The sequence below is a fragment of the Chiroxiphia lanceolata genome, chromosome 6 (genome assembly GCF_009829145.1).
Source record: "Chiroxiphia lanceolata isolate bChiLan1 chromosome 6, bChiLan1.pri, whole genome shotgun sequence".
In the NCBI taxonomy this organism is placed as follows: domain Eukaryota; kingdom Metazoa; phylum Chordata; class Aves; order Passeriformes; family Pipridae; genus Chiroxiphia; species Chiroxiphia lanceolata.
Window position 1 is genome coordinate 53056866 of NC_045642.1, and position 25614 is coordinate 53082479.

Here is a 25614-nt window from a genome sequence, read left to right on the forward strand (position 1 = left end):
TGAGCCTGATGTTTGTTAGATGTTTAATGCCAGCAGAAGGCAAGAGATAGGTTAAACAGTGGGATAGAGATTTCCACGTGGGAACTAAAGCAGGCAGACACCCTTGTGCACGAGAGTATGGGAACCCCAGGACCAAAAGTAGGAGTCTTTCCAGTATGAAGAACACAGACAAGCATCAGTAACAGCAGAGATTAGAACGCTCTGTTGTATAAATCTCTTACAGTAGCTCATGTGTTTACTAATTATAAACCCATTAATGGCATACCTGATGATGGCAAGCCCTTTTCAAAACTGCTGCCTCTTAGATCACAACCATTCTGTGAAACTGTCCCATAATCCTAATTAAGCTGCAGGAAGTTGGTGCCTGGCACAGTTCACATTTTCCCTTGGAATGTGGCATTATGCCTAAGGTCAGTAATAACCATGTTGTAATTTGGGCTGAGTGTGCAGCCTGGATATGTTGTGCCCCTCTGTTAACATCAGCCAGCTACTGTAAATGGTTTTTTCTTTCTTCCTCCACCTTTGCAGGCCTCGTATAATTAAGACATAATAAGCTGAAGTTTGCACAAGGCCACTTAATAACAGTGGGAGCAAGGTGTGAGGGGTGGAAGGGGAATCTTGGCAGACGGGCAGGGGAGTAGTCCTGGCATCACAAGCACTGTGCTGGTCACCAGTGACTTACAACTCCAATGTGAGGGATGCACAAAGTGGCTTATTTTCAGTAGTGGCACTGCCAGAGGACTTCCCTCTCCCAGACAGTAATTCGGTTTGCCAGTTGCCTCTGTAGAGAAGGGTGTCCTTTTAGAGTGGGTTTGTTGAGCCACTGCTACAGGGCAGAACAGAGGCATTTTACATAGCAGAAATCTAAGGGGAAATTAATCTCCACTCTGACCTGTCATACAGTTCCTTCTTACCAGAGCATTAGTGTGCCCACACCGTGAAGGAGATCTGGATCAATTTTTAAGCAAAGGGAATAAAACTATACACAACCCTGATGTACTTTTTACACAGACCCATATGCCCTGTGGTTATGGAAAAAAAAAAACTTCTGCCAACATTACTGCCCATGGAGAGGACAGGATCACAGCCTTCTCCAGCAGTACCCACACACACTGGAACTCAGCTCACACTGCACATCTGCAGGCACTGCAGCCACTTCAAAGTCCTGCTGAGATGGACAGTGACAATCAGGAGGGCTGTGGGGCTGCCCAGGCTAAGCAAGCTGGGACCATGATGGAAATACTGATGGGAGGCAGGTTAAGAAGCAGTTGACAATTTTGGTTGGCCCCTATTTGCATCACAGCCTCTGCGCCAGGCTAGGCTAGTAATCCATACACCACATAAGTGACTGCATCATGAAACAGCTGAGTAAGGGAACAACAGCATAAGGTCACTCATCAAAGAGGATAAGGACAAAAGTCAAATCAAAGAAGATAGCATAATCTTTATTGTGGTTTTTATATTAACTTGCTACGTTGGACAAGAGAGTTGAGGAACGGCTGCTAAGGACATGGGAAAGTTGAATACCTGATCAGAGTGCCAGCAGCACTGAAGTAAATTAATAAAAAACTAAGGTTCCCTGACATAAGCACTGATACAAATAAGGTAATGGAAGTTCCCACATAAACACCTCTTCCTTTGGGAGAAAAGCAGCTTTAATAATTAAGACATAATGACAACTATGTTCTTCACTGAGGAAGCCCAGTTCTTCTTATCCAAAAGCACAAAACCATATCTGTGAATAAACTGGTATTCAGCCCTGTATTACAAAGGATCTTGCTCTGCTGAGCATATCAGGATATTTATTTACCCATTTGCCAAAATCAGATGGGTGAGAAAAATGAAGGAAGGGGAAATGGAGGAGGAGGAACCCAAATTGCAGCAGGCTAGCTTGGCTGTATGCCAGGCTAGTGAATGGACACTGGCTCACTGGATACAGTGCTTCTGGAGCAGGGAACAAAATTGTGTTTATTGAGGAAATCAGGCTTTCCAGGTCTAATTTGAGAGACTGATGAGACTGCACAATAATCCTTTTCTTTGTTACAGCCATGGATTTCCAGAAGAAAAAAACCCAACTGTTAGGGGGCTAGAAGGCAAGAGCACCTATACAGATCTCTCTTTTAACCACTTAGTAAGGAAAGAAATACTTTGCCAGCTTTCCAGGGTGATGGGAAGATACTAGATGGCATCTGAACATCTGAATTCCTGACTCCCAAGATATCGTTCTGCTTAGAGAAATGTATGTTGATTAAGGTTTTTGATGACAGGGAATTATTGAGGATAGCCACAAGTTTACTGTTGGAGAGGACAGGCAGGAAGATTCGTGTCTTCCAGTGGGCAGAAATGACAGATGAAGGTCAATAGCACCAAGTAAGAGATGTAGGGAGATAAACCGCCCCATCTCTGCATTCCATCCTCTTAACACCATCAGTGACAATTTTATATAGCTGGAGTATCATATGCTTCCCAAATGCCAAGTCAGTGCCCCTTGAATGACAGAGGAAAAAAATTACCATTGTTACGAAAGCAGTTAGGAACAAATACCACCATAGCATCTCTACATCTTCACTGACAGACCTTCCTAAATCCTATGCACAGAGAGGGGTATAATACAGAGCAGATCAAGAAGGGTGATCTGGAGTGCTAACAATCTTGACAAGGAACAATTAAAACTAGAAACTCTCCATTCCCAGAAGGACTTACAGTGGGGAAATGCATGAGAAACATGAAGTTATGGATACAGTTGAAAAGGTGAATGAGAAAGGACCAGGCAGTTCCTCCAGAGGCACATCCATGCTGCTGCTCAGGGCAGCGGGTGGAAGACTAAAGGAAGGATTTCTCCCTGCCACAGTTCAGATCTGTCAGTTTGCTACAGTGAGTATTAGATCCTCATGGAAATGCATTCAGAAAAGGTTTAGACAAATCCCTGGAATAAAGATCAAAGAGCAGCTACTAAAATAATGATACAAATATACAAAAATATAAACATATTTCATTGCATATACAAAATCTCTGTTACTAGCAATTATCAGAAGATTATTAGATTAGACAAGACATTGAGCAAAAGGCACCCTTGTGTTCTCCAGAGAGTGTCATTTACTACTGCATGCCAGTCCTCCCTGCTTCCACAGTCCTGTGCACGCAGAGCATCCACTTCTAATCTGGCATCGAGAGAAACTAGTCCTCAACTATACACACACATGGTCACATGTAACACACAGCAAACATTCTCCACTGCAGACCAGGCCAAAACTCAGGCTTGGGCATGTGTGCCCCAGGAAGTTAATTCAAAGCCTAGACCAGAGGTTCACCTGATCATAATTCACTCTAACCTAGTTTCTGAGGGTTACATATACAAACATCCTTTATTAAAAAGTATCAGTAGTCTAAAATAGTGCATTCAATTGCTTAATTATCACACTCATCCTCTTGGTCTAAGCAGCATGCACCAACATTAATTCACCACACACAGAGATCCTCCTATTTCCGCAGAAAACTGAAGTCATGTGAAAACTGAAGTCAAGTGTGGAAAAACACACCCCACTGCCACAGGCGGACCAGCCCGTTAGCTTTCCTTTGCCAGCTTGCACAGTCTCTTAACCCTTGAGTAAGGACCAATAGAGTCATCAAAAACGAAGTCCCACAGAACTCGAATCCAGGACTGGTGATGTGGGAGGTTATCATAATACTCCGCTGCAATCTTCTTCACCTGGAAGAAGAAGAGAGAGAACGAGCTGTTTAGTTGCACAGTGTCAGATGTGTTTCAGCCTTCACATTCAGATCTGATAGCACAGCCATAACCTGAAGTTACCTGTTATTGCTTGTGAGCTTCTGAAGTTCAGCCAAATGAGATGTAGTTAAATGCATTTAGATACTTGCAGATTTCTGATGCAAGTTTTGCCTCACAGTGTCAGAATTTGAAAGATGTGGGATCGCTGCCTTCAGTCAGAACTATTTTGTCTCATTTTGGAAGTGGTGGGATCTCCACAGTGAGATGCCTCATCCACCTAATCAATTGCCAAGACTCCAACACACTGTATTTAAAGCCCTGTTTGCCACTTGTAATAGCCTTCTGTTGAGGGTTCTGGGTAAGAGAGAATTACCAACTGAGAAAATACCAGATACAGTCTTGCCTACACTTCATTTTCTTCCCTCCATTTTGCTACTGTGATGCAAATCCAAGACAGGTTCCTCCAGCAGGCAGAGGAAATCACAGGGATGGTCTGTTCTCCTCAGTTTGGCATTAAAAATGCTGCAAGATTCATCAGTAGATCGTAAATCTAATAAAATTTCATCCCTGTTACAAATCCCCAAATGTTAAGACTGCTGCCATCAGAGAAGCACTGTGCATCATTGGACTGGTGCTTGTAGTGGGAGTAAGGCCAGAACCAGAGGACAAAGAGGTTTCAAAGTTGGCAGGTTCAGGGGACTATGAGGATTCCCAGGTTATCAGTTATTAGTTATTATTCCTGCTCCACCGAGATGCTCTGCTTTTTGAACACACAAAGCAGCAGTCTGTTAACTATCATACACTTGCACCTAACTGCTTGGGCGTGTTTTTACTGCAGCTCCACCTCCTAGACAAACAAAGCTCTAGAATAGAGTAGTTTGTCTTGCTGGACAGCGTGACTTCTCTCTTTAAAAACCCAGCAGAATTTTAAAGCCAGCTATGCCGAGCACAGTGCAGAGTTCCAGTGAAGACAAAAAGGGTTACAGAGAAACTGTCACCCGGCAGGAAGGTCTCATCAGCACCCGAGGTGTAATGGTGGAATCTTAACACAGAATTGTGACTGCTTGTGAAAAGGTAAGAATCCCAGCAAAAGTTAAATTATAAGCCAGTATGGCTCACTGCTAATTATGTCATTAATTCAGCTTCCTGGTAGACACTCCTCTGTGAGGTAGGTTGGGTAACATACAAGAGTCATTAAGAACCTCTGCCCTGCACACTCCTTGTGCTGGTGGCATGGTAGTGCTGTGCTGGACATGGAAGATTCAGTTCAGGTCTGACTGTATTCTGTCTTTCACTGAATACCTCTGACTTCCTAATAATTCCCTCTGTCCTGCTTTAAAGTGTTACTTTGTACTTCAAAAGTAATTAATTTTCAATGGGATTCAGACAATATCAGGATTTCCCCTTAAAGGTATTTGTTAATGACTGGAAGAAAGGTGACTTCCAGGCAGCAGGTAACATCTCTGGAGATGCAGATTTAGTTCCCTGTGCTCCTTCTGTAACCACAGTCAGAAATAATTTATTGTGGGTTTATATCCTCCCTTTTCCCAGGTGGCAAAAGGAATAGCCAGAAAATTAGAGGGAGCACTACTTAACAGTAAGCTCCCTTGAATGAAGGCCACTCAGGAGGCGTGATGCAACCATAAAGGGGGTCTCAGATACCCAGCCCCAAAAGCTTCACTACAGCTCTGATATGGTCATTCCCTAGCATACTGCTGCTTGGACCTTCCCTCCTACCTCCATTTTAGAAGTTCTGCCTGAATTTTGACTTTCAACAGTAATTCAGCCCTCACCTATGCTAGTCAAGTTCATATGGTGAGTCTACCATTCCCCTCTTCTCCAAAGCCCCCATATATTTCTTGCCTTCTGAACCAGACATGTTTTCTCAGCTATTAACATTATTGTGCAGAGCTCTTGATGTTAAATTCTGACCACTACAAGAGCTTCAGCTTCATGAAGTGTTTCTGTATTGCCCCTTGGAAGTGGAAGGCTGGAAATCCATAGGAACCAATTCACTTCCTAGGAAAAATGTCTCAGGCAGCAGCTGTGTCCTCTGGCTCCACAGGCTAACTAAAAATGACCCCAGCGACAATGTAGGAAAAGATGGCTCAGAGAAGAGGCCAACAAACAGCCTGCCTACATTCAGCCCAATAGTTTCTACAAACGTGAGCAGCAGTGTAGTCTGGGCATACTCCTGAAGAGCTCAGGTGAACACAACATGTATGTCTGAAAACTTGCACTTCAATATATTCCATACACATATCGTGCAGTTGTATTACAGATTTAAAAGAGGCACCTAGAATACAAGTATTCTTTGACAATTAAGATGATTAATCAAAATACCCAGCAGTAAATTTTAAAGGAGATCCTACACACCATATGCTGGAGGCAGGCAGCCCAGCTATGGCTGGCAAGCTGCTGGCCAGCATCAGGTGGTGGAGCAGTTGTTTGTTCAGCAAGGGTACCTGTTCAGCACCTTCCCACAGAGCGTGGTGGTAGCTCATTTTGAATGAGGAGGTCACAAGAGATGACCAAGGGCTTGCACTGGAGCGTGTCACCCCAGATCAGCAGTAGGACAGTGATTCACACCTACATGAAGTGTTTCTTGGCTCTGCTTGGCTTCATGTCCAGCAGCACCTTGTGCAGCAAGGCAGGCACCACTTGCACCACTGGCAAGGTCCCTGTGCTCTGGGCAGGACAATTGTATGAAACATTCAGAAACACTGGAGAAGAGAGGGTAAACTGCAGTAAGGATTGGAGAAAAGAGAAAATTTAATGAATGCAGTTAGAGGGAGGACTTCTGAAAGATTTTCCTATGGAAAAGACAAGGAAATTTGTTCCCATTTTGCTATCATGTGGCAGAAAAGAATTTTAAAAGTGGTTTCTCTTGTATAATGGATCCGCAAAAGTTTCCCAACAAAAACATCTCATTTGTTGTAATTTCTTTCAGCATCTCCATATGTAAAACAGAATTATCTCCTTATCTGCCAGAAAATCTGGGTGGTGGAAGGGCAGAAAGTAATTGGGGTTTAATGCAGATTCCCTTTTAAATGCAATATCATATAAGGAGTGGCTGAGGAAGCTGCTGTTTGTTTATCCCGGAGAAAAGGACGCTCAAGGGAGACTTTATCACTGTCCACAACTACCAGAAAGGATGTTGTAGCAAGGTGAGGGTTGCCCTCTTCTCCCAGGCAACCAGCAACAGGACAAGAGGAAATGGCCTCAAGCTGTTTCAGAGGAGGTTCAAGCTGGATATCAGGAAGAATTTCTTTGCTGAAAAAGTTCTCAAGCATTGGAACAGGCTGGCCAGGGAAGTGGTGGAGTCACCATCCCTGGAACTGTTCAAAAAATGACTTGATGTGGCACTAAGTACTACAGTTTAGTTGATATGGTGATATTCAGTCCAAGTTTGGACTCAATGATCTTGGAGATCTTTTCTAACCTTAAGGATTCTATGATTCTATGACTTTATATCTATTAAGTATGTTTGAGGCTGGAAAAGTCACCCTTTGTGTCAGATTCTGGGTGCAGTACAAAACCTGAGGATGGCAATTTTCAGGTAGCAAGTGTTGCAACCAGATCATAGATTGTCTTAAAAGAGGATGGCACTGTGACAAAGTATTCCTAAATCCTGCTTCTCAAGCTCTCTGTATTGTACTGTAGATGGTCCCTTTCCTTCAGTTCCTCCCATCCTTCCTCCTTACAGATCTCAGCTGTAAGTCTTAAGTGATTGCTAGTTTGTGAATGGAAGTTATCAGGGAAGGATAACAAGAGATCACAAAGTCTGCAAGACAATTACTAGGCACTTAGCACCTGGTATATTGAGGCTTTTCTTCAAATAAGTCAAGGTGGTAGGGTAAGAAATCACATCTTTTAGACTGAAACTTTGCTTCTGGTTTTGTGCTTGTAGAGCACATTGACAGGACCCCAATCCTACTCCATCATATCTGATAGGCACAAAAGTTAAACCTAGCCTAGTATTTCAGCACAGTTGTTATAGACTCTTTGTCCTGGGGCTATACAGAAACTAGAGATCCATACAACATGAAACTGTAGAATTATGTTTAGAATTCTAGAAGGCATATTACAGGAGTTCCCTCTACAGTCCTATAACCCCACCAGGGGCTGGAGGGGCACTCAAGCCAGCCCTCCTGGGCACTGCAGGGTTAATGAAATCTGCAATTCAAACCCAGCACATCTACCATGTTTTCCAGTCTTGTCTGTCCAATAAATCTGGTTTCATACCATGTCTTTTCCTTTTCCCACAAGCTTAATGAGTAACTAGTTTGCCTCTGGTAACACTGCCACTTTTATTGCAGCTTCTAAGATCAGTACTGAGTTCCTGCTCCGTCTCCAATCTCCTGTCTCCATAAGTATATTCAATCCTTCATATAGTGAAGAATGGATCTTTTGGTGAATAATGCAATGTTTTATAGTTATAAGGCTTCATGCAAAGACTAAACTAGTTCTAAGTCTATAGGGGTAGGTTTTTTTAGAGCAGGTCCTTCATTACCATGTTAAATTTCATGGTCTCTTGTGTAATCTCTTATTATACTAGAGAGACAATTTCTTACTGCACACCCATGTCACTCATCTTTAATATCCATAAGCTTATGAGAGCAGCCTGATTATTCCTCTTTCAAATCTGTCATACTCCTAGGGTAAAGGTCTTTCCAGCAGCAAACACATTACTCAGAATGTTCTGAATGACACACCTGTAACAAAGGACAAAGCTGAATTTCCTTTCTTGATAAGCAAGTTGAAGAGCTAGTTACTTTCCAAGATTAAGATCCAGTTATTCTCTAATCCTATTTCTCCCCTGCTCTCAATCATGCAGGAACCAAATAAAGATCTTTATTCTTCTTTCTACTTGTCAATGATTAAAAATAAAAATAGCCTCACTGAGAGGTCATCCATATTACACAATTCAATTATTACAAGTTCAAGTGCCTAAAAGACAAGATCTGAAAAAAACTAGACCTTTGCTGAGCGAAGAATTTGCTGGGAGGTTAAGTAGAATAGAGCAAGGTGAGGTTTTTTACCCATTATGAAGTTCAAGGTTGAAAGCTAAGCAGCAAGGATCTGTTTCCTTATTTCTTTCCACCAAAGAGGTAGAGATTTTTTTTTTCTCATTTTGCAGAAAAGAGTAATCAACTTATTTTAATGGACAAAGGATTTTCTACAGTAACTGTTTTGCCAAAGAATTTTCACTTTTTGATAGAATATTTAACTATAATTAATCACTTGTCAAAGACTTCTAGTTTTCAATATAATTCTAGAAGGTAACAGTGATTGACAAGTCTGGTGTGTCCTCCAACAGCAGGACAAGCCTCTCTTTCTCCAAAGAGCAAAACACACATGAACAGAAGCCCATGAAATTCAACTAGTAGCTCTATCTTCTTTACATGGGAGGGCAGATACTTCCAGCTGCTGCACTGCCTCAAGGAATTAGGCTGAACTATTTGTGGTGTGGGTGGAGAAGAGCTTTTCAGGTCTCAGTCAGGTCTGGAGCAACAGTCCCAGCAAGTTCAATTAGTCACTCACCTCCCTTGTGCAGGATACAGAGCTAACCTTCTTCTCTTTCTCTATTTACATTTCAGTAATCTAAGGATCTAAGCCTATCTGATAAGTTTGAACATTTGAAACTAAAGCTAAGCCCATGCACTTCCCAGCTGAACTATCAGGTGTATCAGTGATGGGAGTGCCTGACAGGAGAACTTCACATCTGAGTGTGGGCTGCTGTACCAGCTGCTCTGTGCCTCACCAGGAAGAGGCAGCTCCTCCAGGACAGACCTCCAGCAGCAAAAATGGTGAATGAAAACAGAACTGCAGGCAGAACTATAGAGGCTTCCCACTCTCTTCTACGCCACAAGAAAACCTCCCCTTGATTTGAATCTCTTCTCAGACAGCACTTCTGTGATGAAGAACGTTACTCCGTACAGCAGGGTTTGCCTGGATATACCATCATACAAGTTGTACATCCTATTCAGTAGCGGGGAGGTCACAGCTACTGAACCTCAGACTCCCCAGCTCTACCTCCACCTCATGAGGATACTGCAGTAGTAGTCCCCAGCTTTGCATCAGCCCAGAGACAGAAGATGTTTCCTTCCTACCATGCCAGAGAATTTATATGCAGGAGTAATACTCCGAAGTCACGTACCTCTAATCCTGTGAGCACCTGCTGTGGAACCCTTGTATTAAAACACACAAGAGTAGCTACATACCTGGAGGGAGATTGAAAAGCTTTCCTAGACACCTGGGCTTTGCAAATTTGATTCCCACAGCTGATAAAACATACGCAAAAAGGGGTTTGCCTTTCAAAGGAGGAAAGCCACAGCACTTTCCCAATGACAGACCAGGCCTCTTCAGTTTCTGTGGGTGGGGCAGCAGAGCTAAAACGACTCATGGAGAGCAGGGCTTTGTTTTCTAGAGCCATTTGTGTCAGGCTGGAACATGCCCCAATGCTTATGTCATCTCAAAAATAGAAAAGCTTCTCTTTGATGTTAATCAAGCAATATAGGTAGCAGATTGATTATTAGACAAATTTCAACTAGTAATTGCCACCTGTCTCCCTTTAGATGGGCCTTTAAACTTTCAGAGTTGCAACTTCTTGGTTGAGAGATGTAAATGGAGAAATTTAGAGCCTTGTTGGAGGATTTTATCATGCAAAAAGTATTTCTCAAGCCCTCTGAGGGTCAGATGTTCTAGTTTGCATCAAATAAACTAAATATTACAGCAGTTTGACAGCCATTTCTCTCAATCTCTGGCTTAAAATTAATTAGAAATCCAAAAAGCTTTCTTCTTTTTTTTCCTTTTTTTTTCTTAAATTGATCAATTGCTATGATTTGGAGTGTTTTCTTCGGGGTGGTTTAGCAGCTTTTATAAAAATCTAACTCATGCATACTTATGCCACACTTACCATGGGCAATCTGCATCCAGGAATGCTGGGGAAGTCATGATGCTCCATGTGGTATCCTACATTAAAGGTGAGCCAGTTCAGAGGTCCATAATAAGAGTATGTCTCATACCCTTTTAAGAACATGTAGTGTTCTGCTATGAAGTGCCCAGAAATGGGATGTAAACCCAAGCAAAGAAGCGTACCTGCTATTAAATAAACAACAGGTTTGAGTCCCCAAAGGTTGTAAATGATAAGGTTTACAGAAAACTGTACAAGAGCATTGAAAATTTCCATCTGTGTAATCGCTTTGGGGTTCACATACAGTGGCCTCAGACTGTAGAACAGAGGTTGGAGGATAAGCCAAAGCAGTTTCCGAAGGGGTGTACAGAAAAACCAGCCTTCAAAGTCCGTGGGAATGTCCACATCCAAGCTGTCCCCTCCCAGGTACCGGTGATGGTCAATGTGGTATTTCTTGAAGGAGGCAGAGTAAGGGATGCCAATCGGCAAGTTGGCAAAGATTGCGAACCACCGGTTCCACTTGGCCTGCTTGTTCCCAAAGGCGACGTTGTGTGAAATATCATGGATGGCTAAGGTCAGCGAATGGTTGATGCAACCCCCAAAACCATAAGCCCAGAAGAAAATCCATTTCCAAGATAAATCTTTCACCAGGTAGCATGCCAGAAGCTGTACGAAAACCATTCCAGATACAATCCACTTTAAATGTGGATCAGGTCCCATCAGAGTCTTGATCTCCGGATACTTTGCTAAAAAAAAAAAATGCAGAGAAAAACTTCAGTAGATCATGGTTAGGTAAACACAATCACCACTGGGACTCTCTGTTCTTATCACACTATATTTCAGGCTCTAGTTTTATGAAATCGTAATTCGAAAGTAGAGTTGCCACTATGATGAAGGCTTTACTAACATATGGGCTCTATTCCCACTTCCAGCATCATGTCCAATTGTGATTGATATCGATATATATAGATATATACAGACATATAAAAAAAAAATACCCTGATGGTCAATCTGTGGCATCATGTGCCTTCACCACAATGAGTATTTCTTCACATTATTAGTATGCCAAAACCCACATGATTTAAGCGCTAAGAAGCACCTTCTGTCAAGTTTATTACTTCCTTTTGTATTTTGCTCAGATCAGATGTTTTTTTCCACAAAAGGGATACAACTGTCTTCTTCATAGCCCTTTTCACACTGCTGCTTCAAACATATTAGCAGAGGAAAGACAGCCAAGCAACAGGCTCACCAGGTTTTGCTCTGTGGTTAGATGACAAATGCAGCATTTAAAAAAAAAATTCCTAATTATTTGAGTGTTTACCAGTGCTCACAACACGTACAACTCTTCACATATGGTAACATCACAATAAAGTCAGTAATATTATCAGGATTTTGTAAGACACAGAAAATTTTTCTCTGTTCCCATTCCTCAGCCTGTTCCCAAGTCACATACCAAAAGCAGGCATAAAAGCCACAAGATAATCACACAACAGCTTCATGAGGTCTCACAACTACTGCAGTGTCAAAGAGACATGGGCTAGGCTTGCCAGGTCTGACTCACATCAGGCCAGGACTAGCTTACTTATCTTTGGTTCCAGCAGCCATTCATATTCCTTTTAAAAGAAAGAAAATACAGAGTACAGCTTATCCTCTAGGTGCTGTTCATTGATACACATCTCCTCTTTACAAATCCACACTTCTCACTCCTAGTATTAACTTGCACATAATTTTTTCCACTGTTTTATGACTTTTACCTACCTACTGACCTCCCTCCTTTAACTCATACTCTGCATTTCTCAAAAATTACGCACAGATAAGTGCGTAGACAAGTCACTCGCTCTGAACCCTGAGGTTACACAGTGTGTCCTGTAAGTTTGATAGGCCTGTTTTATGCATAGAAAAGTAAACAACATCTGAGTGTCACAGTATAACACCAATGCAATAAAATCAGATTACAATGACCAGCATCTATGCAGCTGTATATGCTATAAACAAATGCTGGAGACAATACACGTAGTTTATGTGACCTTGAAAACAGTGGCAGGTATGGAGTGCTGAATGCAGAGAAGACTTTTGTAGAAGTGAAACCTGAGAAGTTTGCTGAAGTTTCAGAGAGATGAAGTACTACTTAAGGAAGCAGATTGATGTGGTCATGCTTTGTAACCATTCCAACAACCTTTGAGCCTGTTAGCCAGCTTCACCTCAGCGTGACAGAGATTAGGGACAATAAAGACTAGACAAGTGCTGTGGAAGATGGTGAGAAAAGAGATATTCCCAATTCTTCTTGTGAGGACAAGGGGGCCAATTCACCATGAGGAGTATTCAGGCAAAAGAGAGATTTTTCTAAGTGGTGGGAAATCTCTAGTAAAAGTTCGTATCTTTCTAAAGTCAGTCAAATTTTTTTGATAAAAATCTCAGGAAAGTCCAAAGGGTTTCTGTTTTGCTGTTTTGCTTTCGTTCTTGTTTTCACAGTTTTTTAAAATTATAGCTTTCACACTAGAAAAATTAACATGCTAAAAATTGTTCCCTAGTACCTGAATATGTACCAAAATTCTACATGAAGTGCTGCTTATTCAAAGTCCACTCTAAAGAAACACTTGATATAATGACCTGGTCAGAAAGACTGTTAAAGATATGCAATTTTATATAATTAATTAATCTCCTGCTTAGGGGCCTCTGTCCAGAACCCAGAAAACTCTTTAATAAATCAAACCACCTCAATTGTTCAGTTGCACAGCTGGTAGATGTAAGTTACTGAAGTGAAAAAAAGAGATGAAGAAATGTAAAACAACCAGATCTGTTGATCAGCTTGGTCAAATTAAGGCTATATGGTCTTAAACTCTGGCAGGGAGGTTTAAGTTAGATATTAGGAAGAAATTCTTTACGGAAAGGGTAATCAGGCATTGGAATGGGCTGCTCAGGGAAGTGGTGGATTCTCCACCCCTGGAGGTTTTTAAGATGAGACTGGATGTGGCACCTAGTGCCATGGTCTAGTAACCGTGCTGGTAGTGGATCAAGGGTTGGACTTTATGATCTCAGAGGTCCCTTCCAACCCAGCTGATTCTATGATTCTATATTCACCAAAAAAAAAAAAAATAATTAATGGAATGGGAAAATTGCTTAGAGATGCTTTATATTGTCATTTGAGAATAATGGAAGTTTTGGACCTATTTCTTTCTGTAGCAGTCAACAAGGACCACAGATTCCATTTAAGAGATTTCAGAGCAGTTGCTGCCAACAGGCAGCAACAGTGTGTGCAGGCAGCAATGCAGGCAGGTTGCATTTGTCACAGGTGACAGCTATTAAGTAACTTGCTAGGGTTTAATATTAAATTCAACACATGATTAACTCCTCTCCAATCTTTCCTCAGTTAATCTTTGCATACTAGTCAAACCACAGTAGTGTGGCTATTTATCATTAATACTGATAAACCTGTCCCATTTCCACGGCATGGAGAGACCTCAGGTTTCTCCCCATGAAGAAATCATGGCTTGGGCAGGGGTGTGGTGCTCGTAAGCTCACTGGAGGCTAAAAGCCCTGCTGGTGGAGTAGCCTGCCAAAGATCTGTTCATTCAGAGGTGCTTCAAATGCAGAATGTTGAATACTGACCCTGTATAGAATTGAGGCTAAGCACTCCTCAGTGAGACACATTTATTCTCAGATTAAGTGATCCTGATGACTGCAGTTTATGTATAACATACTGACACAAAGATGTGATAACACAAATATTTATCTCCTTTTTCCCTCACGTTCATGCCTTGCAGTTAGCTGAAAGACTGTAGGTGCTGTACAAACCAGTCATAACCTATCTGCATGTCAAAAAGGAAACAGAGAATCAGAGGCAGGGTTACTGGCAGTGATGAACCAGGAGGCACAAAGGACTATCAGACCCCTGGTAGCCAGCCAGTAAAGACCACCTTTGTTTTCTACACATTGCACTTTGCAAAGTAAACAGACACCTACTCCCCAGTCTTGAGACTGCTGGAGTTTCACACGAGGAAGCATCTGAAGTGAGCTTCTCATCATGCTGCTCTTTCCTGTATTGCTTCCATTTTGGTCTTCCTGAGAGCTTTTCCATTATAAGAATGATGAGCTTCTATATGGCCAGAGTCCATTGCTTCTCAACAAGCACGATGGCAGGGCTAAAACATGATGTAATCTAGAGCTAACTCTTCATTATGCAAAATCATGGCATGGAGAGGACACAGAAAGAGGATAAAAAAAACAACCTCATGATTCAGCCCTTCTAGATAAGGCAGCTGGAGTTCATGTGTGGACACATGCCCTGTGACAGGGCATGACACCCACAAATTTATATGACTATATGGGACCAGGTTTTGCCCTTTAGAGTTCGATGAGAACAGCAGAGCTCCAGCTACTCTAGTGTCTACACGGCACATTTTCCAGCCTCTGGCTTATTGAGAAAGTCCATTAGCTCAGCCTGGCCGACAGTTTATCCACGTGTGCTGCTTCTAGTTGTCCAGACAGATCCATTGTACTGCCTTTTGGAGGGTGGGGATACTGGTGTAGATAAACAGCAGTGCAGAAGCAGGACTTTTCTGTCTCCCAGGTCAGCACACTGCAAAAGCAGCATGGGAACTTTAGCAGAGAAGGTAAGTGTAGTTAATAATTCTGCTCAGCCACCTCCACAGTCTCTATACATAACCTCAGAGCAGCTGAAAGCTGCTCCATGATGATGAAAGACATTTCCCACTTGTACAACAGTGTGGATGAAAGAACAGCAGTCAAGAGAGAATAAATGCTGCAAGAATATTTTCAGAAGCGTTCACAATTCTGAAACAACCCATTTACTGAATTAATATTTCAGAGAGATCACACTGTTGTGTGTAAGCATCAGTCACATTTCTAGAGGCAGGTCACACTCAGCACAAGTTTCTAAACTGACAAATTAGTCTGACTACATGTTTTTGACTTGATGTTTTTCTCTGGAGATCCAGGAACACTCACCATAGCCCTACTGTGATCCTCAGTTAGTGCTGGATCAGTTGTTCCCGGAGAGGCCATTGGTTGCCAGGTCCTGGTGTTCCTCCTCTTCAGGAGACAGCAAATATCTTGTTCTGAACCCTCACTCAACCTCCATGCTACTGACACTGTTCCTGAGGTAACTCAGAAGAGCCCCAGTGATGGTACCAAACACAGTTTCTTGTTGATGTGACATCACATACTTTATACTTGCACATTTTGGCATACATGGGATCTGGAAGTGAACAAGAACAGGAGCTTTCCATAAAGACAGTGATAGAGGTTTAAAGGAGCAGCAGCCTTGCCTACATCCACAAGAAGCTAGTAATAACAAGAGAAGAAATTTAATTTCTTGATTTTCCTTTATTTTGACCACAAGTGCAACATACAGATATAGTCAAAGTGGAGATACCATTCAGTATAAGGCACTTAGGAGGTCTGTTAAAGACCTCTGTTAAAGAGAAGAGTTAAAAAAAACCTCTGTGACACTGCTGTCCTGGACTATGTTCTGTTGACTATGAGTCCCTGCCAGAACAAATAAGAGACACCAGGCACAGGATGTAAGCTTTACTACCCCATGTCCTATACTGGAGCTGATATTTTTACCAAAAAAATTAACAAACCAAAAGAAGACAGTTTACTGGCAGGACCATGTTTTGCCTCATAATAGCTCAGCTCGTGAACATGCTCATAAGCAGGACAGCACACCTGAGTCCTCAGTGAAAGACATGGAACTGTTGGAGCAGGTCCAGAGGAGGGCCACAAAAATTGTCAGAGGGCTGGAGAACCTCTCCTGTAAGGAAAAGCTGAGAGAGTCAAGAATTGAGGCTCTACCACCTGGAGAGGTGAAAGCTCTAGGAAGACCTTATTGCCTTTTAATATTTAAAGGGGGCTTATAAGAAAGATAGGGACTGACTTTTTAGTAGGGCTTGTTGTAATAGGACAAGGGTTTTGAACTAAAAGAGGAGAGATTCAGTCTAGATATGAGGAAGAAATTTTTTACAATGAGGGCAGCGAAACCCTGGCATAGGTTGCCCAGGGAGGTGGTGGATGCCCTATCCTAGGAAACATTCAAGGCCAGGTCGGATGGGGCTCTGGGCAACCTGATTTAGTTGAAGACGTCCCTGCTCATTGCAAGGGGGTTGGACCAGGTGACTTTTAAAGGTCCTTTCCAACTGAAACTATTCTATGATTAATTCAAACCATACGTGGACCAAGACACAGGACACACAGAGGACAACAGGCATGACAAAAGCTTCTGGCTCTGTATAGTCTCCTAATCCCTCCAGTAGGCAAGCTAATAAGAAACCTTTTTGCCCAGCTAATTACACTGAAGTTTTATATATCCACTGTGCAAGGAAAAATGTCTTAATCTTGTACTTGCCAACCACAAGCCTCTGAATTGCTTAATGCTGGCTGGTCCAAGGGAGGAGGCTCACTCAGAAGTGCCACCAGAGGGAAAGTACCCAGTGGTGCCACACTGCTGGTGTCAACAGAGATAGATGATGTCAGCACATCACTATGTCAGCACATCACTATGACAGCAGCTATAAACTTGCTTACACTTGTTTGCTAGCTAGTTCAGAGGAAAGGGATGTAGGAATGCTAGGAAGAGGACTTCCTAGCTGCCTCTGAAACAACAACCCACAATATGGAGTAGGCTGAAGCCTTTGGTTACACTTAATACATTTTCAACAGAGGACTACAAATGCCTAAACCAGTGACTTTCTGCTCATGTGATTTATTTCATAGGTGATGCCCACAGGGAATTGGCATGAGCACTGAGATAGCAGCTATTCTGGATGTGCTTGTCAGAGAACAAGCACACATCAGTGGCAGCACTGAGCCCACATACTGCAGAATAAAGGGGAAACAAACTCAGTTTCTTTGCCAGAAGCACATGTAATTCAGAGCTTTCATTTAAGCTAAGGAGAGATGCCTATGCATATTTCAGTAGGTACAACTTATCAGAATTTTCATAAATGTGAGGTTTAAATAGGCAACAGAAGAGACAGCTGAAAGAAACAGCAGATTAAATAAGGTACAGCTGAAAGCTATACTCAGACCAAATAACTGCTAAAACAAAATGTATTTTTTGCTTTTTTTATTGTGTTTTACCCCTCCTCATAGGCTAATATCTCAGCCTTCCTACAGAATAAAGCACACATAAAATGCTTGCACCATCTTCACTCCAAAATAACTTGGCAAAGAATTAATTATATCATTATTAATTATTCTTATATGTTAGATCATATTCAGATCTAACTGGTCTACCCTGAGCAACAGTGAGTAAGCCCTCATCCTCAGCAGCAAACAGGTGCTTCCCTAAGGATCCTGTGAGGCAAGACATTTTCTGACCAACAGAACTTTACTACAGTAACTTTAAAAAGTTAGATCCAACCCATGGCACAAATATGATCGCATGCTTCCCATGTCACAACATACTGCTCATTGCTTGCATTTAGGAAACTGTTTGCAGGTGAAATAACCATACATTTTGTGCTTATGGTGTTACCTGCATCTGAGCAATGCTTTTTTCATCTCTCAAGAGTGACAAATCACCAATACTTGCCACTGTGCAAGACTATAGTTCTTCAAGTGTTTTGATCCAAAAAATCCTTACTGACGCTAAAGTAGAAATCCTATTTCTACTAGAAGTAGATATCTCCTCTGTGTTGTACCCTATATCTCCCTCTAATAGCATTTTTATAACTATACAGAAAGGCTAAGCAGATCTAGATGAAAAAACCTTTCTTCCATCAGGAAGTTTTTAGCCAGGTCTTTCCCTAACAGAGCTCACTGCAGCATTACACAAATCTCAGCCCTGACACCAGGCAGTAACAGGCTTTTCATAACCAAGAGGGCGAGAGAATAGCAATGAAACAGTTCCATTTCATAAACTGAAAAGCGTGAATAACGTGTTCAGGAACACGTACAATGTGATATGGGTCGAAGTGCCAGCTTGGCAAGGGACCTCCCCCGTAACTTAGAAGCAGTTGGCACCTAGACAGTACCAAACACAAGCTACATTTTAATACCTAGATTCTAAGAGTAAGATACGACAAAGAGATAACAGAGAAAGGATTACCTCTCCCTTGCACAAAACCTTGATCTATTTGCTGGTATAATTATAGCCATTAGGAGTCACACCTCTGGTAGGTTCATCTAGTGCAACAAAGTCCTGCCACAAGCTACCTCCCAGCCAGCCCAGTTGATAAACACGGCTCACAGCTCTGCAGCTCAACTGGAACAAGGTGCCCACAGGAGTTGTGGATGGCTCATCCCTCTTAAGTGTTCTAGGTCAGGTTGGATGGGGCTGTTAGCAACCTCACCTTGCGAAAGATGTCCCTACCCTTGGCAGGGAGATTGGACTCACGGAATTCTCCTTCAGACACGTTGTCACTGACTACAAAAGTCTTACAGACACCTAGGCTACTAAGTCACAACTTTGTGATGGACCATTTTTACCTCTCAGTTGTTCTATCGGAACATTGAGGCAACAACCCAAAGAAAGAAACTGCCCTACGTGTTTGTCAGTTTGCTCATTTTATTTTTCTTAACAGATAATTTCCACTTGCATTTAAATCCAAGTAGCCATGCCTGAGAGAGACTAACATTTCAGAAAGCTGCAGCATAAACAGAGAACAATCAAGTTTCAGTGCTTAGCAACTAAATCATTAACCTATTTGGAGGGAAATACTTCCTTTACCAGCATGGAATGTTGTCCCCAAGGCATTGCTGTATAAAACAACAGAAAATACATGGACTTTTACAGATATTTGTTCATATGCATGTAAGATTCTTACGGTGTTCTCCAGCTCAAAGGACACTAGACATTTCGATAAGTACATACTTTGGGTACTAGGGGTTCGCTGATCCTCAGGCTTTGAATAATACAAGTGAGGACCATGATACCAGCATCATACAGGATACCATGACAGCTTCAGTAACTTTTGGTAACATTTTGGTATCATGACACTAGTGTCATGATCCATTCTGCCTTGATTGTTCTGCCCACATCTTTCATGTCTCTCTTCCCATGTTGTATTTCTCTATTCCCCTCCTTCTGCTCCCACAGCTGGGACAGCGGGGGCTGCAAGGATGGACCTTGATTCCAATCACTTGTTCTGAACCCAAAGGAGAGGTGGGTAAAACCTCTGCAAGTGTGCAGTTGAAAGATCCTAAGAAGAGTTTGTTGCAGCAAGGGTAAGGGTAAAGTACTCTTTACATAATACAACTTCATTGTGGTCTGCAGTCCCCATTCTACAGCACAACCAGAAAAGTAAAAGATTAGTAAGGGTAGAGACCCACCATAGATACTTCTACCCACAGCTCACAAAATGTAGTGTCCTTGACTAAAAGGATGAGTAGCACATCAAGAAGCATCATTTTCTATAATAATATAATTTGACTCTCTACCTTGATTACATAGTAAAATAATTATTATTTTCCTGGGTGTAATTCAAACCTGTACCAGGATATTCCACCGTGCAACTATACAGGAAATGTTTTTGTAATTTAGATTAATCCTGGATTAATCTATGAGATTGTGGAGGACTTAAAATACTGCACCTAATTAGCATATACCCTATGCATACGCACCCTGAGCTGCTACTCAGTCACAAGTTTTCCAGTGCCCTTCTTTATAAAAGTACTTTAAAAACTTTATCCTACTCATTAGAGGGGGAAAAAACAGAACAACCAACCCATCCAAATAAAAATTGAGGAAAAAATTAAAAATTTTATTTATTAATAAAAGGTTGGAATTGTACTTTCAGGAGACACGCAACAATACTCTGCAACAATTCTGAACTATCAATTCTTCTCTGAAACGATCTTCAGAATACCCTAAAGCCCCAAAGCAGAATAAACCTCCCGACCCAACACACTCCTGTGCGCAGTTAACACGAAAATACAGACGCGCACCTTGTCCCTGACAAGCAGCGGGAGACTAGCGATTGTTCTCTAGCAAACCTCACCCACACCCCCGTTGACTTTATTGCGCTCCCAAGATACTGGGAACAAGTGCCTTCGGGAGGGCTCCCAGCCCGCAGTCCGGGCAGCCTGGGAAGGGCTGGCACCCGCCGGGATCCCCCGACGGCAACCAGGGCGCGGTGCGGGCAGGTGGGCGCAGCTCTGCCCCTCCGGTGAGCCGACTTACCGCTGCGTCCGGAAGGCAGAGAGTCGGGGGAGAGCTGCACCCCTCGGGGGAAACACCCCTCCGAGCCCACCGGGCCGTGGCTCTCCACAGTCTGGACACCCGCCCCGAGCCGGTCTCGGTACCGACACAGGCGGACCTGGCGCCGATCCCTCGCCCCACCCGCCCCGTCCCGGAGCGCAGCCCTGCCCGCCCCGCCGGCGGCCGCTCCCGAGCGCCCCGGCGTACCCAGGATCTCCTTCCTGCGCTGCGTATGGGGTTGCTCCGTGTAGACCCACTCGAAGTCCTCACGGGTGACGCGGTTCCCCATGGCTCCCGCTGCGCCCCGCGCTGCGCTGCGCTGCCCTTATAGAGCTGCGCTGTTCTTATAGCTCCGCGCCCAGGAGGGGCGGCTCCCCTGCCCGCCGCCGCCCCGCAGGTAGGCACTGGGGCTGCGGCTTCGCTCGGGTGTGCAGGAGCCGCGGGAGCTGCACAGCCCCGCCGAGGTGTGCAAGGGAACCCGGGAGAGAGAGGATGCCTCGGGGCTGGCTCTGGGTGCAGCGGACGGGCGGCCGAGGTTCGCTCTGCTGCAGGGACCTCGAAGGCAGGCGGGAGAGGTGGGGGGGGGGGGTGGGCGTGTTCGCAGGGCAGCAGGTTCCCCATCGTGCTGCTGCCACCACCGGAGCTCAGCACAGCCACTGCATCCATCCCCGCCTGGGACGGCTTCAGAGCAAAAGGGGAACTGCAGAGCTGCAGGTTCCCGGGCGCTTCCAGACGTGGCTTTTGGAAAGCAAAGGTAGTCCAAACGCCATAAATCCAGAGATATGGCCCTAAGCAGAACGTGGCTTAGGGCAAAGCCCAGTTGTGTGAGCTCCTCCCAGGGGTGGAAGACTTGGGACGGCACAAATGCGACCAACGCCTGACACACATTTCCTTGCCGCCCTGACACATCTTCATGAGCTGTCCCGGTAGAATCCAGCCCTTGGCTGTGTCACACTTCACCCCTGCAGATCGGCGGCCCATTTCCCAGGTACCGTCCCTGCTGGAGCAGCAGGAAATCACACTGCTCCCTTGGTAACAAAGCCAGGCAAAGGACTAGCTAACCTTAAAACTGACATAACCTTACTTACCTCTCTAGCCATTCTGATTCACAGGCAGAGTTACACATATTATATAGTGATGTTTCTAAACACACACAACCCAAAATTAAAGTGCTGCCCTTGTTCCCACTATGTTCTTTTGCAAGTCCATACCTGACCTGCTGTCCATCTTCACTCACTATCCCTGTCATTAGTCCTTCCATCGACAGCATCACATATGGATCAGCTGCAATGTTGTTTCATTGTGTTTCAATATGAATGTCTCTAACACCCTTCACAGCCTCCTACCCTAAAAAAATGCCTATCACAGCTGGCAGTTAAAAGGGGGGAAAAAGCAGCCTTGAAAATGTGAAATATCAATATTTTTCAGCAATAATTGTTGCCTACAAACACAACTTACTTTAGTCTACTGGAACTATTTAAGATTTTTTGGTAGCACAGTCCCATATGGGTTAAAAAACAACAACCACCAAACAATCCACAAACCCAAAATGCCGTAGGAGGCTTTTTTGAGTTTGGTTTTTTTTTTTTTTCCCCCTGAAATGGTCTAAATGTAAACCCCTGAATAATTAAAGGTCCAAAGCATTTTGAGTGGAAGGACTACAGTGTAAAGGAAAGCAGCTTTACCCACAGCAGGAGCAGGAATTTAACCACTTTACTGTTACAGGTCAGCTCTCTGTAAGAACAATGTTTTTTTCACCATTACTCCAGCACGAGGCAGGTGCTCTCCCACAAAGTTGCACGGTCCAACCCAGTAATGGACTATTAATCCAAGTGAAAGATATTACGCATTTCTAGAAGAAACTGATTGTTCAGAGAGCAAATGCATTGGTATCTCAGCCTAAACTTTTAATTGGCTCAAACGTTTTGGCATGTTGACAGTATCGGTGGAGAAGCCAAAGACATTATGAACGTGATGACACCCTTCTGTCACTTCCTGCTCAGGAGTGCTTAAGGTGACTAAAAAAGCAAATTAGAGAGGCAGTCCATGCAGTTACAAAGAAAACAAATATGACTTCATCCCAAAAGTTTGTCCAATAGGATAGTGCTATTGCATATTGCAAGTTACGCATGGGAACTTAAGTATCTCCTTTGTAGGCAACAGCATCTCCTTTATGTAGCTCATTACTATAGACTCGGCCTGACCACATGAGAAGAACAGAAAGCTTTTCTGTCTCCAGTGAGCTGGCATCTGTTTTTGAGAATAGAATTTCACACTTTCTATTTCTATAATAAGCCAAACAAATCATACTAATTCAAGAGTAATTGTGGATGCCAGACAAACAAGAAACGCCAGCTTCAGACCGTCTTCTAGAACTGGCAAAAGTATTATCTAGTTCTGAACCTTTGGCATCCTTAGCTTTACAGCATCCTAGTAACAATCATTCACAAAGGAAAAGTAGGGATTTTAACGTCACACAGCAATAATAGCCCTTTTAATGAATATCATGACTGTGAACTCTACAGATTCATGCAGTCACTACACTTTATGGCAGTTCAAATGTGCATGGTCAGGTTCTCTCAGCTGCATCCTTCCTTTCTTCAGCAATTTCCTATATTTGTTCAGGATTTCTAAATATTGGCAAGCCTAGCTGAGAGAAATTCCAAACACACTCAAGGGGAAGAGCACAGTTGCTGATTCTGTGCAGGGTACCATCAAAATATCTTGTTTATATAGTTTTAAGTATGCATCACACTCACCTCCAGCATCCCAGGGTAAAAAAGACAAAAATCCTTTGCTTCACAGAGGACATGACCTAGGATATACAGCTCTGAAGCAAGACATATTGGTTCCTCCTTCCACACACCCAGGCAGACTCATACTTTTCCACCCAAAGCTGCTTTTCCACCATGAATGTATTTCTGCTACACAACCCAGCTACTTCCTCCTTCTGCTCATTGAAAGAAGAGGTGACAGAATAAATACAGCAGTAACACCTGCACACGTCTCCTAGTGACTACTGCCAGCGTGCAGACCAGGCTTGTGTGTTTGAGGTTATCTTAATTCTGCCCTGGTGTGCAGGCCTTAACTTCTCTTCTTCTGATTTTCAACAACGAACCTTTGTTAAAGTTGATGTTCTGGAACTAAAATAAAGTTGTCTGGCAATTTTATCTCTAAACAAAGTGTTTTCTCTTCTGCACTAAGAGCTCCATATCCCATGACAGACTTGTACTTTCAGCTACTGCATTACCTGCTTTCTTCTCTGCCTGTATAAATTGGACCTTCCTTCACTACTGGAAGAAAACACAGCTGTGTATTTGCTTGTTTATAAAATATTTTGCAGTCATTTTGAATTGGATGTCATGCTCTGACTTCATGTAACTAGCGCCAAGGTTTACAACCTGACATACTTTATCGAACAAAGTCAAATTTTCATAGGCAGCACAGTTTGTAGATGAGCCATGTCATCAACACACACACCGAAGTTAGCTTAGGGGAAACAATCTGCCAATAAACCCTACTTGCTGCTTCCCCCTCTCACCTGTGCTGACCCTTCCTGGGATCATTCTGGATTTCTCTTTCTAGTGGGTTAGCTCTATGCCAGAGGTGTGAGTTGAACTGACCAAACAAAAGTGCTGAGGAGCTGATGCAAAAGAATATTAGGGCGATAAAACCATGTTTCTTTTGGCACTGGTAGGTTATTAGATAGACTTGTTTGTATTATGCGTAACTCACCTTTCATACAACATGGCGCGTTCAAACCAAGGCTGCCCAACAGCCCCGTTTGCCCAGCGCTCGGCGAGCTGGCTCATGGCATCTCTGCCTGGGAGCTCCCAAAACGAGAAGTGAAGTTCAAAGAAGCAAACAGCTCCCTAGGAAATGAGCTCACTGCTGCCCAGCTTCGCCCCTCCTCCCCTGCCGCCAGCTCTGCCAGCTCTGCCAGCTCCCCGACTTGTGCGGGGCGCGCATCGCTCACTCCTCGCCTCTCGCAGCCGGCCCCGCGGGGCTGCGCACCGTGGGAATGACCACTTCGCAGGCCAGGAGCAGCGGGGAGCGCTCAGCAGAGCAGCACGGGCGGGGGAGGGCACTCGCGGCATCCGCGCCCTTCGCCGTGCGGATGTTGGGGCGGGGGGGCGGCTGCGCGGCCCAAAGGCTCCACGGCACAGCGCCGCTACAGCCGGGGCTCGGGGAGCGCCGTCCCGCGGCAGTGCCCGCGACAGTGCCCGCAGCGACCGCGGGCGCGCCCGGGGCGGGGAGCGGAGCCGGGATCCCCCCGGACCAGCGCCCGCCCCGCTGCTGCGAGCGCTGCGCGCCCCCTGCCGGCACCGCCGCACCGGGCTGCCGGCGGGGAGGGACATCCCCGGGGGCACGGACACCCCCCGCCCCGCTCCCCCGCCCCGCTCCAGGGCACAGACACCCCCCGCCCCGCTCCCCTGCCTGCCCCAGGGCAGGGACACCCCCCAGCCCCGCTCCTCGGGAGTGGCCGCTCGCCTTGGCCTCGGCTCCGTCCTCGCTTTGCCTCAGAGAGCGACTCTTTGCTGTTTCCTTTCATCCCAGCAAGCCCGACCGTCTCTCTGACGTAAGGGCAATCAAGGGAAGGATGGCTGAGGAAGCGCTCACTTCGGTTGGTTTGGTAGCTTCCAAGTGTTCGCGCTTCCTTTAGAAATATGTCCTTAAGGAATTTAAAAATGTTTTTCAAAATGTTTTCAAAAATATTTTGTCTGAAGACTGACAAATGCAGCGCTTCTGTAACTAACGACGCCGCTGTGATCCGGTACACAATGTATTTAGACAGACCGCTCCCGC

General features: G+C 44.1%; 1 protein-coding gene across 1 annotated transcript; it reads right to left on the minus strand.

Moving 5' to 3' along the window:
• Positions 1-1432: 1432 nt before the first annotated feature.
• On the minus strand, positions 1433-21131 carry DEGS2 (delta 4-desaturase, sphingolipid 2). Its single transcript, XM_032692299.1, has 3 exons — positions 21016-21131; positions 10650-11392; positions 1433-3709 (listed from the first exon to the last, which is right to left on the minus strand). Exons 1-3 carry the CDS (start codon positions 21095-21097, stop codon positions 3566-3568), a joined length of 969 nt encoding a protein of 322 aa, XP_032548190.1. The 5' UTR covers positions 21098-21131; the 3' UTR covers positions 1433-3565.
• Positions 21132-25614: the final 4483 nt, after the last annotated feature.

Coding starts and splice junctions, on each gene's coding strand:
- DEGS2 (XM_032692299.1), bottom strand. CDS start 21,097: ATGGGGAACCGCGTCACCCGTGAGGACTTCGAGTGGGTCTACACGGAG. Junction 11,393..21,015: donor GCGCAGGAAGGAGATCCTGG/GTACGCCGGGGC, acceptor TTTTTTTTTTAG/CAAAGTATCCGGAGATCAAG. Junction 3,710..10,649: donor CTGGATGCAGATTGCCCATG/GTAAGTGTGGCA, acceptor TTCTTCTTCCAG/GTGAAGAAGATTGCAGCGGA.